The sequence below is a fragment of the Pristis pectinata genome, chromosome 8 (assembly GCF_009764475.1).
Source record: "Pristis pectinata isolate sPriPec2 chromosome 8, sPriPec2.1.pri, whole genome shotgun sequence".
In the NCBI taxonomy this organism is placed as follows: domain Eukaryota; kingdom Metazoa; phylum Chordata; class Chondrichthyes; order Rhinopristiformes; family Pristidae; genus Pristis; species Pristis pectinata.
Genome location: NC_067412.1, coordinates 35,892,205 through 35,911,552, shown reverse-complemented (window position 1 = coordinate 35,911,552; position 19,348 = coordinate 35,892,205). Strand labels below are relative to the sequence as shown.

Below are 19,348 nucleotides of genomic sequence, written 5' to 3'. Positions count from 1 at the left end.
TTACTATAAGTTACAAAAATAAATAAATAGTGCAAAAGAGGAATAATGAGGTAGTGTTGATGGGTTCATGGACTGTTCAGAAACTGATGGCAGAGGGGAAGAAGCTGTCCTTAAAACGTTGAGTGTGGGTCTTCAAGCACCTGTACCTCCTCCCCGATGGTAGTAACGTGAAGAAGGCATGTCCCAGGTGGTGAGGGTCCTTAATGATGGACGCCACTTTCTTGAGGCATCGCCTCTTGAAGATGTCCTCAATGGTGGGTAGGGTTGTGCCCATTATGGAGCTGGGTGAGTCTACAACCCCCTGCAGCCTTTCGATCCTGCGCATTGGAGCCTCCATACCTGGCTGTGATGTAACCAATCAGAATGCTCTCCACCATCCATCTGTAGAAATTTGCAAGTGTTTGGTGATATACCAAATCTCCTCAAGCTCCTAATGAAGGAGAGCTGCTGGCGTGCCTTCTTCATGATTGCATCAATGTGTTGGGCCCAGGATAGATCCTCTGAGATGTTAATGCCCAAGAACTTGAAGCTGCTCACCCTTTCCACCACTGACTCTTCAATGAAGATTGATGTGTGTTCTCCTGACCTCCCCTTCCTGAAGTCCACAATCAACTCCTTGGTTTTGCTGATGTTGAGTGCGAGATTGTTGTTGCAATACCACTCAACCAGCCGATCTACCTCACGCCTGTAAGCCTTCTAATTGTCATCTGAGATTCTGCCCACAACAGTGGTGTCATCAGCAAATTTATAGATGACGTTTGAGCTATTCCTAGCCACACAGTCATGAGTGTAGAGACAGTAGGGCAGTGGGCTAAGCCCATACCCTTGAGGTGCGCCTGTGTTCATTGTCAGCAAGGAGGAGATGTTACTACCGATCCGCACTGACTGTGGTCTCCCAATAAGGAAATTGAGGACCCATTTGCAGAGGGAGGTACAGAGGCCCAGGTTTTGAAGCTTGTTGATTAATACTGAGGGAATGATGGTTTATTACCTGCGTTGGTTTTGTAGTCAGGAGCAGAAGGTGTTCGGCAGACCACAAGCTTTGCCCTGAGCTCTGGTCACCCCTCAATTTAGTTCACTATCCCACTCTGACCTTTGTCTTTGCCCTAGTGCACTGTGCAATTGAAAGTTCAATGGACACCCCTCATATGAGGCAAATTTCCAGGCTAAAAAGATAAACACTTCTATCTCAGTTTTTTACCCGAGTTCTCAATTTCAGATATAATCATTGCTCCACTTTCTGGACAGAAGTAATCTTTCCACTGGTGCCACTTACACCTTGGACACTATTTTTTATTGACTCATTGCTGCCCATTCTCTCTTTACTTCTACCCAATCATACTTCTTCCCCTTTCTTATTTCTTTTCAACATCTGTTGGAGCTTCCAGCTCCGACAAAGGGTCACAGACCTAAAATGTTAACTGTTTTTCTCTTCACAGATACTACCAGGCCAGCAGAGTATTTCCAGCATTTTCTGTTATCTTAGATTTCCAATATCTAAATGTTGTCTTTGAACTGAAAAGCAAGAGTTCCAGTATGTGGCCCTTCCCCAAATGTTCCTGTATCCCTTTAATTTCACCACACATTGAGATCCAACCTTCCCACTAGCATCATTCAACCATCAGAATTATTTTCTCATTTTTATTCACCCCATGCTACAGTATAGCTGTTAATTTCCCCAATCATAATAAACTCTGTCTCTTGTTCCCAGCAACTCTTTCACGTTTCCTCATAGTTTCTACTTTTCCTTCCTTTTTATCCAGATTTTCATTATCTGGTCAAATTTTCCTGTCTTTGTCAGATGACTTAGAAACTGATTTTGTTAAGCATTCTTACTTCTTAACGGAATTCATGATTTGTACTTTAACTTCCTGCTTGTGTACCAACTCTCAATATTTCTTTCTTAGATTGAAATTGGTTTCTTTTCTGATCAAGGAAAAGCCTTGACCTTTAAAAGTTTCTACAAGCTTTGTGTAACTTTCTTATGGTCATTTTATGATCAAACTCAACAGAAGTATTAATTTATTGAGATGGTTCAGTAGAATCTCAGTTTACAGAGCTCATCTCCTGAAACACAAGGGACAGGGCTACCAACTGGCCTTTAGAAGTTTCCCTACATTTGGGAGGGAGAGGAGGTTGGGCTGGTATCACTGCCTTCACAACAGTCACATTCTCCAGCAGTTCCTAGCTGGTGATCAGATTCAAGCATACTATCAAGGCGAGTAACTTCTCTCCCTGGTCAAAGGACACCAAGGCAACCTGCATCAGCTTGATCGTTGCTAACTCGAATGATGCCATTGAAGCACATAAGACATTATAACAATACAGGGTAAGTAATTACTTTTTGACTAAAAGTCCTTACCTATGTATAATCCCGATCTCATGCAAGTACTCTAGCGCCGAAACAATTTCAGCAGAATAAAATCGTGTGCAGTTCTCATCAAACGAGCCCTGCTTACGAATGTATTTAAGCAGCTCTCCATTTTTAGCATAACTAAGGCCAAAATCTGTATGGAAGTTCAGGATAAAATCATACTGTTAAAGATTGGGGAAAAAACCTTGATCTGTAACATTTTTCCATAATTAAACTGTGCTTCTGACAAGTGGCAATCACATTCACGGCAAGCATGGGTCCTTTGTACTTTGTTTTAAGCAGCGAAAGGCAATATAATGAAGCATTCATTAAAAACAAAGGATACAGAGCTTCTCCTCATCCTGAAACGTGAAGTAGAGTTTTACAAAGAAGGGGTGATCCAGCCGAGACATGATATCCCTCTCTCTGGTCACGTATGGTGCCTTGTTCTCCTTAATGATATGACGTTTTTCCAGAATTTTAACTGTAAGATAAAGTAATTACTTAAAAGCTACTGACTTAATGTTTTGTATCTGCATCAATTAGAACAAGATTACTCTAACTTTTGCTGCTAGTGTTGACTATTATTGTGTCCAAAGACCAACACAGTCATCATATACTACCAAATGGGAAGCACTGCCTAGTTACATGGCCTTGAGAAGCTCAAAGCAGAGTTCAATCCAGGCTTAAGCCACGCTTATTTTCCCCAAAGGGATTAAGGTACAGTGGAAAGGACTGGAAACCCAACTCTGCAGTCCAGGAAAGACCCAACCCCATGTCAACAACAGTCTGTATTTATAAAGCACTTCTAATATGCTAAAATATCCCAAGAAGTTCAAACAATATCTGACACCAAAATATGAAATATTAGGGAAAATGGCAATTTTAGAACCATACTTGGTTTTAAGAAATGAGTTGGGGAGGACAGAGAAACACAAATATTTTGGGAAGGAATTCCAAAGATTAGGCTCTGCTGGCTAAAAGCACAACCATCAAATACAGAGCAATTAAATCTGGGAATGATCATAATGCCCAAATTGGAGAAGCATAGGTATTCAAAGTTGACATTTGGTTTTAGATTTGTTCATGTTCTAACTCACTTTGTTAACCCCTCCACCGTGGGGTGGAAGGGGTAACAGAGTGAACAAGACCATAAACAATCTAAAAACAAATGCCATAATTTTAAAAGACATCCCATAAATGGGAGCCAAAGGAGTCATGTGTGTACTTAGGACATGGGCAGCAAAGTTTTATATGGATTCATGTTTATGGAAAGCAGATGACAGAAGTCAGGCAGTAGCACCATGCACTGGAACAGCCAAGTCTGGCGGAGACAGGCCATGTTACAGAGGTGCAAGCAGCTAGTTTTAGTGATGGACCAACACTCGGTTCAAAGCCAAATTTTGGAGCTAATCACTGGAGGTAAGAGCATGGAAGGAGACTATTTGGCCTACTGAATCAATACAAGAACAGCTGGACCCACAAAGCTGCCTACGCCCAGTGCCCTGAAAATTCTCTCTCTTCAAATACTTATCTAGTTCTCTTCTGAACATTACAATTAAATTTGCCTCCATTACTATCCCTGCCAGTACATTCCAGACCGTAACCACTTCTCGTATAAATAAACCTTACCCCAGCTCATCTCTTGTTCTTTTGCGAATCACCTTCATTCTATATCCCCAGTTCTCAAGCCCTCCACCAGTGGGTGCAGATATTCTATTTACTCTACCCACGCCCTTCATGAATTTAAATGCTTCCATCGGATCTCTTCACATTTCCAAGGAGAACAACGCTAATTTCTCCAGTCTTTCTATTTACCAAAATTTTCTGAACCCCTTCAAAACCTTTACATCCTTCCTAAAGTGTGATAGAAACCAGTCCAAGGTTCATACTTTTTTTAAATTAACCACTTTCCCAATCTCCCCTTCCACTTTCAATGCGCATATACTCTCACGTCTCTTTTCTTGCACCCCTTTCAGAAGTGTGCCATCTAGTTTATATCATCTCTTTGTATCCTTCCCCCAGAATGTAGTATCACATGACTCAGCACTGAATTTCACCTATCCCTCCCTTTCCCCAGCCTTTCTATATCTTCTTGAAGTCCTCACCATCTTCAAGTTTTGAGTCATCTGGAAATTTAGAAAATATGCACTAAGTCCCCAAGTCCAAGTCATTAATAATTATTCAGAAAAGCAGTGGTCCTAGTATCGACCCCTGGGGAATTCCACTGTACACTCCCCCCCCATGTAAAAACAAACCATATTCTCCATTTTCTGTTTTTCATCCAATTTTCTAAGCATTCAGCCCCTTTTCATGACTTTCAATCATGATGTCCTTTGAATGGCATTCTTATCAAATGCCTTTATAAGTCCACATGTAGAATATCAAACACATTTCACTAACTGACCCTCTCTGTTACACTGTGAAATATTTTTATGCAGTTTAACATCATTTGCTTTAACTCAAATTAGTTAGATACAACATGAAAACATGAAACTAAGGTTCAGCCTTCACAGTTTCTAGGAAGAAGGGTCTTCATGCTTAGTTAAAAGAAGCATTGGCTCGCTTAGTACTTACATCAGACTGATTTGATCTTACTGTTAGAAGTTCAAGAAGTATTACTAGTTACCTTGAGGTCAGTTGTCAGATAAAAGGCTGACTCAGCTGTGACCTTCTAATTCAAGGTAGTCTCTTGGGTTCAGAACCACAAAGGGGGGGTGGGGGAATGGAACAAGTTTCCGATCAACTTGGCAATAAGAACAGGAAATCATAAATATTTCCTTGTAGTTTTTGACTCAAACTGTGTCACCAACAAAGCAAAATGGAATAACAAGTCTGAGATTTACATTCTCATCATTTGTCTCACAGTTAAGACAAAAATTTGCTGTGAGGCTAGCAAATGTGGCATGGGCCACCTTCCACATTCATCATTTTTTTGTTCCAGAGCTTGGCTGTGGTGTGGTGGGTAGGTGATCTTGGCCAGAGGAAGGAAAGAGTCATTCCAGGATCCAGAACTCAGGAGTGCGACGAAACCCAAGTCCTATCACACTGTAACGAAGTTACCCCAGACTACTTCCATGAGAGTTTCCAAAGCCAGTACGTGATTTGGAGTCATAAATTAATATAGTTGTTTCTAGTCATCTCGGGAAAATTAAGCATGAGCCATGGTGGAATTAAGAGCCCAACCCTATCACTTGAGCTGGAAAGAAAATCAATTAGCTGTTACTTACTAGCATATTCTTTACCAGTTGTCTGTTCACGGGCCAACACAACCTGCACAGAAACAAAGAAAGCAGTCAGCTACACCACAGAACAGAAACCCCATTGGGCAACACAACCTCAAGTTATGTTTGTGTCTATCACCGTTGTGGGCAAGGCTCCACCTCACAACATTTAGCCCGGCTTCTTCCTGGACTCAAATTCTTCTACTGTCACTCATCATGACTGCACTTGGCAATTTTAGCACTGTGTGTGGGCACCTGTTTTAGCTGGGTACGTCATACCACAACAAAACCTGTATATTTCTGATAAGCTCATCGGCTGTGCAGGTGTCAGAGCTTTGCCAAAATGTGTCCTGCATGCAATCTAAATGAGCTGACCGTAGTGAAGATAACCTAACTCACAATTTAAACCAGGGGGTTTCATCTTCTCCGGCATTACAGACTGGCTCGTTAATAGCTAAATTAAACCAATATTCATATCACCCAGTTAATTATTTTCTCTTCGCACTTAACAAAAAAGTCCTATTTGCCTAAACAAATGTAGTGATGATAGTAACGGCCAGCTAATTCCCAGGGTTTAGAAGAATGTGTTGGGATATTAAAGGGCTCGAAAGGGAAGATTCAGGGAAGATGCTTCCCCTGGCAGGGTGGGCAGTCCAGAATAGGGGGAGAGGAGTGGAGGGGACGCAGACTCAGAATAAGGGAAATGGGGAGGAATTTCTCTCTGAGAATCTTCTGCCCCAGTGAGCTGAGGAGGCTGAACCATCGGGTCTATCCCAGGGCATGACAGATGGGGTAGTGGGCTATTGTGCTGTTTATAACCATATAAATTAAGAATGAATAGTGAAAACTCAGAGTCAAAATTTGAACTAGCATGTGAAAAGAACCTGAATTCTTTCCTACAAAAAAAAAGCCTTAGGTGCATTTTATTACATTTAATCAGCAGGGACAGAGAGAACCCTAATACTCAGGATTTCATTGACAAACTCGACACAGGGCACAGCCACTTCCTAGCACAATGAGTTACATTCTTGAAGCCTACTCATAAGTTGGAACATGTTCTTCGTATCGACGTCCAGTGCCACTGACCCAGCTTCCTTGCCTGCCATTGCTGATGCAGCCTCACTGACCTGTTCCCTCAAAGCCCAAGATCATTAACTTGTCTTCTATGCTCTGGGCCATTAACTCTCTATCAAATATCCAGGATTACTGACCTGCCCTTGGGTCAGTTACCTGCCACCGCTGTCCAGGGTCACTGAACTATATCCATAGTGCTCACTAACAATGACCCACCCTCAATGCAAGTGGCCACTTACCTGTACTCGTAATTATGTCCTCAGTTAAATCTCTGTGCTGAACACAATCTGGCACAACTGAGACTTCCTTTAGCTATCATAATCTGTTTGTTTTATTTTTAAATTGCTATTATTAATAAAACCTCAACATGCACACCCACACTTACAAATGGCCGACACATACCGGAACACATCACTCCAGCTGTTCAGAAGGGCAGGCGTTTGAATGTCAGGGAGCATTTGTATATTAATTTATAATGAAGAAAAGCTATCTAGCTTCCTTTTATAACCAATTGAATCAATGCAAAATCTCATAACAAGAACTCGTGCTGCCCAGTTCCATTAATAAAGGGTACTATGAATAATTCTCACACAAAAGTTTATCAGCTGAGGCATACGGATCTAATATACTGGAGGGAATGATTAAAACTTCACAAATATTGCTCTTTTGGAAGGGACCTATCACTGAAGTTTCAGACTGAAGGTAAAACGAGTAAAATGATGCACAGCTTTGAGCCAAAGCCAATCGTGTGTAGGTGATATTTACTAATTTGATTGGAGGGAAGATGAGATTCCCTAATAATTACAAATGTTTTTTGTTCACTCCTATAAACCTGAAGGATGTCAAAAGAAAAATGTAGGTTCTTGAAAAGTGAAGAATTTTTTTTGAGGATAAGAACATTTGTACCAGGCAAAACAAAACACCAGGTAATTCAAACCGCGACAAAGTACCGCATTCATTTCCACTAAAGGAACAAAAACAGAAAATGCCGGAAGAACTCAGCCAGTGAAGCAACATTTGTGGAAAGAGAAACCACTTAACATTTAGGGACAGGGACCCTTCCTCAGAACTTAGGGAAGTATGGAAGGATTACAGTTTTCAAAACTCTCTCTTTAGGAGAATGCGGGTGACCTTATTCAAATATCGAAGATCATAAAGGAGCTTGACAGGATAGATGTTAGGATGTTTTTATTAATGAGAGAGTCACGATCAAAGGGATATACACTGTATATCTTCAAAATAAGGGTTGGGTTATTCAAAACTGAGGTGTGTAATCTCTGGGAGTTCTCTACCCCTGAGGGTGGTGGAGGCCAGCTCCTTAGATATATTTAAGGTGGAGATACATAAATATTTGAAAGATCAAAGAATTGAGGGCTATGGGGAACTGACACAAGGAGTTGAGACCAGCATATATCACCCTGAATGATGGGGCAGACTTGAGTAACCTGGTGGCCTACCCCTGCTCCTATTTTCTTGTGTCCTCTCCCCATTTTTAAGGTTAACCAGTTTCTCTTTGTACAGAAGCTGCTTCACCGGTTCAGTTTGTCCGGCATTTTCAGTTGATGTTTCAGATTCCAGCATCTGCAGTTTTGTTTTCCACTTCCTCTAAGGTTCCAGTCGCTATCTGACTGCATGAATCCCATATACATGCAGGAGTGTTGTTGAAATTTACTGGCGCTAATGGCTTTTCTAGTTTGAACCCCCACACTCTGGGCTTGAATGTCGTCAGGAGGCATATTCAAAGTACTCTGCCCTCTTGCCAGCTCCCACAATGACTGATCAATTAACAGCACCTCCAAACTGCTGCAAGGGCTCTTTCAAGCAGTGGATCTAAATGTCCCCTGGGGAACAAGTGTTACCATCTGCAGGAGATGCCTCATCTTTTGGACTGCCACAGATTTCCCCAAGTTCACTGCATCCCCAGAGAAAAGCAAACATACAAAATGTCAAAAGGGATGAGTCTGAAATTTTCAGCCAGAATGCCAAAGGGTCAAAATGAATTATATAATCTTGACCAAATGTTCTCCATGGAAAGAATCACACTCAACACAGCAATAACAATATTTTTAATGAAATCTTTTTCGAGCATTGACAATTATATAGATGAGCACAGAAGGAATACAATAAGGTCCCACCAAATAAAAGACAAATCCCTGGTTAATCTGCTCTGGCATTGTTGGAGGAGACATCAATTTTGGTCTGATGCCAAGAAGTGAGGAAAAAGGAAGAAGTAAGAAAAGGCTAACAGCTGAAATAAAGTTGAATGCAAAGCTTTTGCAGGCACAAAAATACTAAGTGCCTAGAAAAAGGGAAGGCTGGGCCTACTCAGGGACCAAAAAGCTAACTTGTGTACAATAACAAAGCACAACTAGGAGGATAAGTCAGTTAGTCCCTCATGCCTGCTCTGCCTTTGAATAAGAACATGACTGATCGCAATGCTACTTTCCTGTACTAATGCCACATGGTTCGATTTCCTTAATAATTGAAATATCTATCGATATGTCCTGAACATATTCAGCCACCAAGACAGCACGTCTCCATTTGGTAAGAATTCTGAAGATTTACAACTCTAGATGAAGAGATTTCTTCTTATCTCTGTCATATGTGAACAAGCCTTTATTTAAATATTGTAATTTTTAGTTCCAGACAGCTCACTGAGGAAAATCATCAGTCCTACATTCACCCCATCAAGCAGTGCAAGAATATTCTATGTTCTAATTAAATCACCTCTCCTTCTTATAAACTCTTGATAGTCTGCTTAACCTCACTTCATACAATAGACCCACCATTCCTAGAACCAATCTGGTCAACTTTCATTACAATCCTTCCATCTCAAGTATATTTTTCCTAAGACGTGGACACCAAGCTTGTACATAATATTCTAGGTGTTGTCTCACCAGGGCCTTACATAATTGAAGCCAGGCGTCTCTACTCTTGTACTCAAATCCTCTTTCAATAAAGGCCAATATCTGCCTTCCTAATTGGACGAAGAGCCTGCATGTGTACAAGGAGTCAATGTCCCCCTGAGCACCAGCTTTCTATCTCTTAACCGTTTGAAAAATATACATTTTCTTATAGAGGCAGAGGGATTAGCTAGAATCCTTACAGATATTCTGTACTTGCATTTACCAAGGAAAACGGTGCAGAGAAAGTCTCTGTAATAGATATATCAAAAATAATCGATGGGGTGAAAATGGATGGGGAAGAGGTACTAGAAAGGCTAACTTTGCTTAAAGTAGATAAGTCACCTAGTCAGCATGGGATGCATCCCAAGCTGATGAGTCAAGTGAGAGTGGGAATTGCAGAAGTGGGTAGCCATAAACTTCCAATATTCCTTGGATACAAGAGCGATGTCAGAGGACTCGAGAACGATGTACGTTATACGTTTGTTGAAATGATGCAAGGAAAGCATATCAATTTAACATTAGTGATAAGAAAGCTTTTAGAAATGATGATCAGTGAAACAATTAACGGTTCCTTAGAGAAGTCAGAAATGCTAAAGAAGAGCCAACACGGATTTGTTAAATACAAGACTTTTGTCAGATTTATTATTTTTGACAGATTTAATTTTTTTGAAGAACTGACAGATAACAGATTAGGGTTACCTGACTTATGTTTTTGTGTGCATAAAATCATTGAATGAGCTAGCACATTGAGAAAGGAGTTAATAAAACATAGGACCCTGGGATTCATAACTAGAGTCAAGGTACAAGATGGGCGCATTGAAGATCTATAAAATATTGATAATGATATCATGTCTAATTCTGGTTACCACGGTTCCGCACTTAAGGGAGGATATGAAAGCCTTTCGCAGGCCTTAGAAAATGAGTAAGTACCACATGGTTCCAGAAATGAGGAATATTAGTTACAAGGACAAAGTGGAGAGGACAGTGCAGGGTTGCTTACCTTGTAGAATATAACATTGACAGACAAATGATAGAGCTGTGCAAAATTGTGATGGGTGAGATTGGGCAAGTAGAGGAAAAAGCTTCTTTTCAGCCAAACAATCCAAGGGACACGGAACTGAAGTGAATGGTAAAAAAAATCCAAGGGTGATGAGGGGAACAATTCGGTTTGTTAAAACACAGAGGGTGGTTACGACCTGGAATACACCGACCGAAAGTACACTGGACGCAGATTCAATTCCAGCTTTCAAAAAGGAATTGGGTAAATACTGAAGGCAAGAAATTCCAGGGTTATGAAGTAAGTGAGGGAACGAGATTAAGTGGATTGCCCTGCAAAGAGCCAAGATGACACAAGGAGCTGAAAAGCTCCTCTTTATTACAATGATGGATACTGTGTCAGTATAGCTGTCTCTCAGCACTGAGCTGAAGTGTCAGAATACAGTCAATGTCAACTCCTGGTGCAGCGTTTGAATTCAAGATCTCTTGACTCAGAGGTTAGTCTTGTGTACCTTAAAATGGCTCAATCTAAACAGTTGGACAAGGCACGCCTGTATAGTGCATCTGCCACACACTACTCCAGCCATACAGATTACTAGTACAGACCATAATTTTTTCCCATTCACCCAAGCATAAGAAATTGGATGTGGAACACCCCTTAACTTGGATCAATCGGAAAAAGATTAGGTTCAGTAAGAATGAGAATGAATGCACACAAGCCTCTGTACAAACAAGAGTGCAATGTTCAGCCTTTTTTTTAAAAAAAGAAAAGGCAATATACAAATAAAAGTTTAAAATACGTACTGTTGAGAATGATCCCTCGCCAAGAATCTTGCCAAACTTGAAATCTTCAGCCCGCTTTTTCCGTGGTTGCTGGGTGTGCCCAGTTGCCTGCTGCCGCTGAGTCTGCACCACAGATTGTTGCCGTTGCCCTGTTTGCTGTGGTAAAGAGCCCATCACTGGGCCAGTATTGCCTGCACTGCTGTCCATGGTGGCACCAGAGATCGTTGGTCGCACGCTGGAGTCTGATTGATTCCTTACCATGGATGGAGATGGGCAAGAGCAAAGGACTACACTGGACTGAATGGGAACATCATACTGCAAAACAAAGCAAAAAGGAAAATAGGTCCATTAAAAATCATACAACAAGCTCAATTAAAAAAATCAAGTCGTGAGGAAATGAATCAAGGCAGCTGCATGCATCATGTGCATTTGTATGTAATCCAAACAAAATGAGACACAACCACTACAAAACCAGTCATTAAATATGCTCTGATACAGGCTATTTTGGAACAAAAGAGGAAAGTCATGATAAATCTCTGAACACTTGATTTCTCACTGCTAACATGATGTCGTACTTGGATGTGTAACTGAAGAACTGTGACCTGCAGAACTGTGGACCTGGTGCTGGAAGATGGGAATAGGTCAGAGAGCTTTTTTGTTCCATCACCACAGAATCCTGAAAGGCCTCCTTCAGTATTGTAAGTTTTCTATGATTCCATGGGAACATGACCCCTTAACTGCAAACATTACTCATGCACCCAGGGGAGGGAGGGGCTGTCAAATACACAGGAGAAAGGGGAATTCGCTCTCTCTACATGATGAGAAAGGAAACAGCAACTTTCAGGAAAAATGCATTCCAACAATGTTCCTTGCTCTTGCAGAGGTTGGCGAAGAGTGGGGTTGGATTCACCATACTTCCATTGTCCATTTCACCACTTCTCTTGACATTCAATAACATGCACATCAAGTTATTAGATCAAATACTGCACTAGCCCAACATCAAACTATGATTTGGGAAAGTCAGCCAGTCATAGACTCATACACACAAAAATACCCACCAAATCCTTACCATCCTTTTTGCCCACCTACACTAATCCTATTTGCTCACATTAGGTCCGTATCCTTTGTTGCCATGCCTATTCAATTGCCTCTCAAAATGCCCCTTAAACATAATGATTGTATCTGATTCCACCACCCGCCCTGGAAGTGTGTTCCAGATATCAACCACTCTGCGTAAAATTCCTTCCTCCCACCTTAAACCTCTGACATGGAAAAAAGATTCTGACTATCCACCCTATTTACGCCTTTCATAATATGACCTCTTATCATGTAGAAACAAAAGGCAGTTGTGAGCAGGAAACCAGGACTGCATGAGGGAAAGGTGCTAAACCTTGGCTGCAGACCACAGTAATCCACCTACTCAACATCTCCACCCAATAACATAATTTACATTTGAAAGCAATGTATGCATAATTGAATCTTTTCACTCTCCTTTGTTTATAACACTGCTCTAGGCAGACTGAATTAAACACAAGGCCTTAAATGGGACGTACTGTAGATTTGTCATGGCTCCATGAAGCTAATCCATAAACTGGAGAGATTGCCCTAATATCATTCTGGTTACCAGTCATACTGTGATCACCCCAAACAGAAGAACACCACTCAAGTAAACAATTTTAAAGTCTGGGAGTTGTAACATTACTTATCTGCAGAACTGTGACTTCACTGCTCAGCCATCAGGAGGAGCTCCTGTACTTTAGATACATTTTAACCAGTCTGCATTGAAGCAATGATAAATCTGGTCCTTCTCACCTCTTAGAGACTGAACATGCATCCACTGGGCTATGAGAAGTGGGTCCGAATGGCAACAAGGCAAGGAATCAAAGGATTACAGTTTTCTAGTCACCAATGCAAAAATGGGCTTGTATTTATAAACCAAAGCAGCATAAGAGAACTCAAATTCCTTTTCCTGTTCTCCAGCACCTCAAATAACCAGACTAGGAAAACCTTTGAAGATAGCTTGCATTTCACACCCCACACTTTTTCAAACCATTTCCTGGATCAACTGAGTTGTTTACTACAAAAAAAGTGGATTTTTCTACTGAATAAAAGTAGTATCTGGTACTTTCCCACTATGTGTTTTAAACAAATAGTTTAGTCTTAGAAATCTACATAAGCCACAGAAACTTTACAGGTTTCTTCCCAAGGCACATATTGAAGCCATTGAAACATGTACAGTGAATTTGATACCAAATACTATAATTATTGCCTCTTTTCTTACTAGGATGTGCTAATTAGTTGAAAGCAGTATGTTTTACAACAAATACTTGAATTTGGGGAAGTTAACTTCATGGAACAATTCTAAAAGACCATTTTGGGACTAAAGGGAATTCATCCCCTCAAACCTTTTCTGTCAGATCACAGATGATCTGACATTTTATGTAATGCCATTTTAACTGCATTTGCAATGTTTAAAATGCTCCATGATTTCACTCCTAGATAGTCCAGCTATAACTTTAAGATCAGGTACATCGACAGACTGGAGAATTTGGGTTTGATAACATCTACAATATGAAATAGTTCCTTTGTATATATGCCTTTGAAATCCTTGATAGATCAATATCAATCCTCTAACCAGTAGAAACGTAAAACTAATTTATCACATCCCTGGAACCATTGTAGCGACTCACCACACTGGCATCGAACCGGCTCCCGACATCGCGAATGTCGTTGGAGGCCCCGATCCAAGATGGCACGGGCCCCTCCTTCTTCCCCATCGTCGGGCTAGGAAAGCCCGCGCGCAGGAAGGTCAGGTGACCTGTGCGTGACGTCAGCACGGGAACTGTAGCGCGGGACGTTTTGGGATATTAAAGGCACACCACGCCCCTGTTGTTCATTCGACTTCTGATTTTGAACCAGCGACTCTGTGTCTTCATTTTGTAGCGTGTAGCTAGCTGCTACATTGGTGACCCCGACGGGCCCAAACGTTTTTGGATCCATGATGTCTGCACAGCAAGAGGTACAGGCAGTAGCCCCGAAACTGCCCACCTTCTGGACCCTCCAGCCCCATGTCTGGTTCGACCAGGCCAAGGCCCAGTTCCAGATTCGCCAGATCACCAGGGACGACACCAAGTACTATTATCTGGTGAGCGCCCTCAACCAAGACACCGCAGCCCAAGTCGAGGACTTCATCCAAGCGCCCCCGGAGGAGAAGTACGATAAGTTCAAGACCATCCTTCTCGAGACTTTTGGCCTTTCCTGACGCAAACGGGCCTCCCGCCTCCTCCACCTCGATGGGTTGGGCGACAGACCCACCTCCATGCTCATGACCGAGAGGTTGGCGCTGGCAGACGGGCATAAACCCTGCCTGCTGTTTGAGCAGATCTTCCTGGAGCAGTTAGCCGACGACATCCACCTGCTCCTGGCGGATGCCGATTTCAGTGACCCCCGGAAGGTGGCCGCTGATGGCTATGGTGGCTGGCCACCCAGATAGCCTCTTGCATGTGTGGGACAGGCGTTCCGGACGTCGGTTCCTAGTGGACACCGGAGCCGAAGTCAGCGTCATGCCTCCCAACAGCCACGAGACTCGCAACTGCACACCAGGACCCGCCCTCAGAGCCGCCAACGGCAGCGCCATTTGGACCTTTGACACCTGTTTGGTACACCTCCAGTTTGGCACCTGCAACTTTACTTGGAGGTTCACCCTGGCCACCGTCGCACAACCACTCCTCGGGGCAGACTTCCTTCGTGCCAACAGTCTGCTGGTTGACCTGCGGGGTAAGCATTTGGTACACACCAGGACCTTCCAAACATTCTCATTGGCTGAGGCCAAGCTACCGGCCCCACACCTCGACTCTGTCACCACGTCGACCAACGAGTTTGCCAGGGTCCTGGCAGAGTTCCCGTCCGTACTAACACCCCAGTTCTCCACCACCTTGCCCAAGCACGGCGTTCAGCATCACATCCCCACCCAGGGCCCTCCCCTCCACGACCGCGCCTGGCGGCTACCCCCAGACAAGCTCCGCCTCGCGAAAGAGGAATTCAAAAAAATGGAGGAGCTGGGGCTCATCCGCAGGTCGGACAGCCCATGGGCCTCTCCGCTACACATGGTCCCCAAGGCAGCCGGAGACTGGCGACCCTGTGGCGATTACCGACGCCTCAACATTACTACCCCAGACCGGCACCCCGTGCCGCACATTCAGGACTTTGCTGCCAACCTGCACAGGCAGTCCATTTTTTCCAAGGTTGACCTTGTCCGCGGGTATCACCAGATCCCGGTGCATCCGGACGACATTCCGAAGACAGCGCTGATCACACCTTTCGGCCTCTTTGAATTCGTCCGGATGCCCTTTGGTCTCAAGAACGCTGCTCAGCCCTTCCAACAGCTGATGGACGCGGTCGGGTGTGACTTCGCCTTCAAATACCTCGACAACATCTTAATCGCCAGCAACAGCCACCAGGAACATTTCACGCACCTCCGCCAACTCTTTTCTCGCCTGAGGGATTTCAGCCTGACCATCAACCCACCCAAATGCCAATTCGGGCTGGAGACAATCGATTTCCTGGGCCATCAGATCGACAAACACGGCGCCACACCCCTGCCTGCAAAGGTCGACGCCATCCGCCATTTCGCCAGACCCACCTCCATCAAGGGCCTGCAGGAATTCCTCGGTATGGTAAACTTTTATCACTGGTTCATACCATCCATGGCCCGCATCATGCGCCCGTTGTTTGCCCTCCTGTCAGGCGGAAGCAAGGACATTGTTTGGTCGGAAGAGGCTCACACCACGTTCGTCAAAACCAAGCAGGCCTTGGTGAACGCGGTCATGTTGGTGCATCCTCGCACGGACGTCCCGACTGCCCTCACGGTTGACACCTCCAACACAGTGGTCGGAGGCGTGCTAGAACAGCTTATCGAAGGGCATTGGCAACCGCTGGCGTTCTTCAGCAGGCACCTTCGACCACCAGAGCTCAAATATAGCGCCTTCAACCGCGAGCTGTTGGCGTTGTACCTGGCCATCAGACACTTCTGATACTTCTTGGAGGGCAGGCTGTTTACAGCTTTCACCGACCACAAGCCATTGACCTTCACCTTCAACAAGGTCTCAGATCCCTGGTCAGCACGGCAGCAGCGGTACTTGCCGTACATCTCAGAGTTCACCACTGACGTCCGCCATCTGTCTGGGAAAGAGAACGTGGTCGCAGATGCACTGTCACAGCCCACCATCTAAGTTTTGACGGAGGCACAGCGAACGGACATGGAGATGCCCAGCTATCGCACCGCAGTCTCGGGCCTGTAACTGCAAGACCTACTGGTAGGCCCTGGTTAGTGCACCCTGCTCTGCGATATCTCCACAGGTAGACCCTGCCCCATCGTCCCAGCTGCCTGGCGCCGATGGGTGTTTGATGCCACCCACAGCCTTGCACACCCATCCATCCAGACTACTGTCCGGATGGTGTCAGACAAGTTCGTCTGGCATGGCCTGCGTAAACAGGTTTCCGAATGAGCCTGGTCCTGCACTCACTGCCAGACCTCGAAAGTATAGCAGCACGTCAGGGACCCCCTGCAGGATTTTCAACCTACCTGCCGGAAGTTCGGCCATATCCATGTCGACCTGGTCGGCCCCCTCCCAGTCTCCCGAGGAGCACGGTACCTCCTTACAATTGTCGACCGTTTTACCAGCTGGCCTGAAGCCATTCCCCTCGCAGACACCTGCACTCAGTCCTGTGCACGGGCCCTTTTGTCAACTTGGGTGGCCCGTTTCGGTGTCCCAGCACATATCACCTCAGACAGGGGAGCTCAATTCACCTCCAGCCTGTGGTCTGCCATCGCCGACTTGTGGGGTTCCCGGATCCAGCTTACCACCGCTTATCACCCGCAATTCAATGGGCTGGTGGAGAGGTTCCATCACCACCTGAAATCAGCACTCATGGCCCGCCTTACGGGGCCCAACTGCGTAGACGAACTCCCCTGGGTCCTGCTGGGGATACACACCTCGCCAAAAGAGGACCTGCATGCCTCATCCGTGGAGATGGTCTATAGAACACCCTTAGTCATCCCAGGCAAGTTCCTACCAGCCCCTCGGGGGTCAGAGGAAGAAACTGCCATGGCACTCGACCAGCTGCGCGAGCGGCTTGGAAACCTGGCCCCGATTCCTACCTCGCAACACAGACAGGCTCCAACCCATATGCCAACTTCCTTCCAAGACTGTAAGTTTGTCTTCGTCAGGAGGGGCGCGCACCGATCACTGCTGCAACGGCCGTACGAAGGGCCATTCCGGATCATCAGGAACAATGGGTCTACGTTCGTGCTAGACACTGGGGGACGCGAGGAGGTGTTTACGATTGACCGGCTGAAGCCTGCTCATTTAGACTTGGACCAACCCATGGTGGTCCAGCAAGCGCGGCACAGGGGCAGGCCATCCATATCATAGTTTATTTAATTCTGGTTTTCGCGACAGTATTGCCGTTTCTGTGGGGGGTGGGGGGGGAAGGGGGTTGGGGTTATGTAGCGACTCACTGCACCGGCATCGAACCAGCTCCCGACATCATGAACATCAGAGGCCCCGATCCAAAATGGCACGGGGCCCTCCTCCTTCCCCATCGTTGGGCTAGGAAAGACCGCGTGCGGGAAGGTCAGGTGACCCACGCATGACATCAGCGCGGGAAGTTTTGGGATATTAAAGGCACACCGCGCCCCTGTCGTTCATTCGACTTCTGATTTCGAACCAGCGACTCTGTGTCTTCATTCTGTAGTGTATGGCTAGCCGCTACACCATCATGATTAATGTGCACAGTAAATCTCATTGTCCTGAATGGTGGTAGTATTTACCCAACATTTACCTAGAAAGGTACACTAAGCAACTTGAGAATCCAATCTAACATCTATGGAATATCTTTGCATTTATATGGTGTTTCATCACAGGATGAACACCTCCCCAAGAGTTTCACAGGTAAACAACAGCTATTGGAAGTCAATAATATCCCACAAAGACCAATGAGCTGAATAAGTAGCTATCCACCAAATCACCTTGTCCTCTCCAAACCTGATCACTCTTTCTTTTGGTCGAACCCTTTTCTACATAAACATAGTCTTCAACATTCTTTGATTAGGACATTACGTGGGCTCTCACCGGCCTCCTAGTAAAATACCCACAGACTCAAATCCACAAGCTAAAGCTTGTATGCAGTTTCTGTTTGATTGGTCTAGCTGAACAATTTAGATCTACTGGGTTGCCTTCACCGGTACCATCTTTAGTCTTTGTATCTCAGCTAGTGATGTATAGCTCTTGAATATTAAAATATCACCTCTGTGGGTCTATATACCTGGAGGCATGCTCTTTAACAACTTTAGCTTCTGTGTTTTTTATGCTTAGCACAGTCATTTGAATGTCAATATTCTTCCTACTTTGAAGTTCCTTAAGTTTCTGGCTCAAACAACACAAACTGCATCCATTTATGGTCATTATCACTTCTCTTAATCATTGCTAAGTACCACCCATGCAACAAACTTGTTTTGCAGACCAGAGAACTGGTCATTTATGATATTGCTATCAGTGAGAGCTTCCTGGTTACAAACTGGTTACTGACAGCGGCCGGAATTGAACCTGGGTCACTGGCGCTGTAATAGCATTACGCTAACCACTACACTACCGTGCCTGCCATGTAGGTACAGCAAGCAACTTGGGAGGTAAACAGTATGTTGGCTGTTATTGTGAGGATTTAGATACAAGAGTAAAGACATCGTGTTGCAATTATAAGTGAAACTACACCTGGAATGCTGTGTACTGATCTGGTCTGGAGGCATGCTCTTTAACAACTTTAGCTTCTGTGTTTTTTATGCTTAGCACAGTCATTTGAATGTCAATATTCTTCCTACTTTGAAGTTCCTTAAGTTTCTGGCTCAAACAACACAAACTGCATCCATTTATGGTCATTATCACTTCTCTTAATCATTGCTAAGTACCACCCATGCAACAAACTTGTTTTGCAGACCAGAGAACTGGTCATTT

The 19,348-nt window shown here is 44.3% G+C and overlaps 1 protein-coding gene across 2 annotated transcripts in view; it reads right to left on the bottom strand.

Moving 5' to 3' along the window:
• The window catches only part of LOC127573378 (3-phosphoinositide-dependent protein kinase 1-like), an 80,587-nt gene that overhangs the window by 12,384 nt on the left and 48,855 nt on the right, over nt 1-19,348 (bottom strand). For both annotated transcript variants that reach the window (XM_052021536.1, XM_052021535.1), the window contains exons 2-5: nt 11,358-11,651; nt 5,584-5,626; nt 2,700-2,837; nt 2,363-2,507 (exon numbers count right to left, since the gene is read on the bottom strand). In XM_052021536.1, coding sequence (XP_051877496.1) covers nt 2,363-2,507; nt 2,700-2,837; nt 5,584-5,626; nt 11,358-11,651 — 620 coding nt within the window. The remainder of the gene's footprint in view (nt 1-2,362; nt 2,508-2,699; nt 2,838-5,583; nt 5,627-11,357; nt 11,652-19,348) is intronic.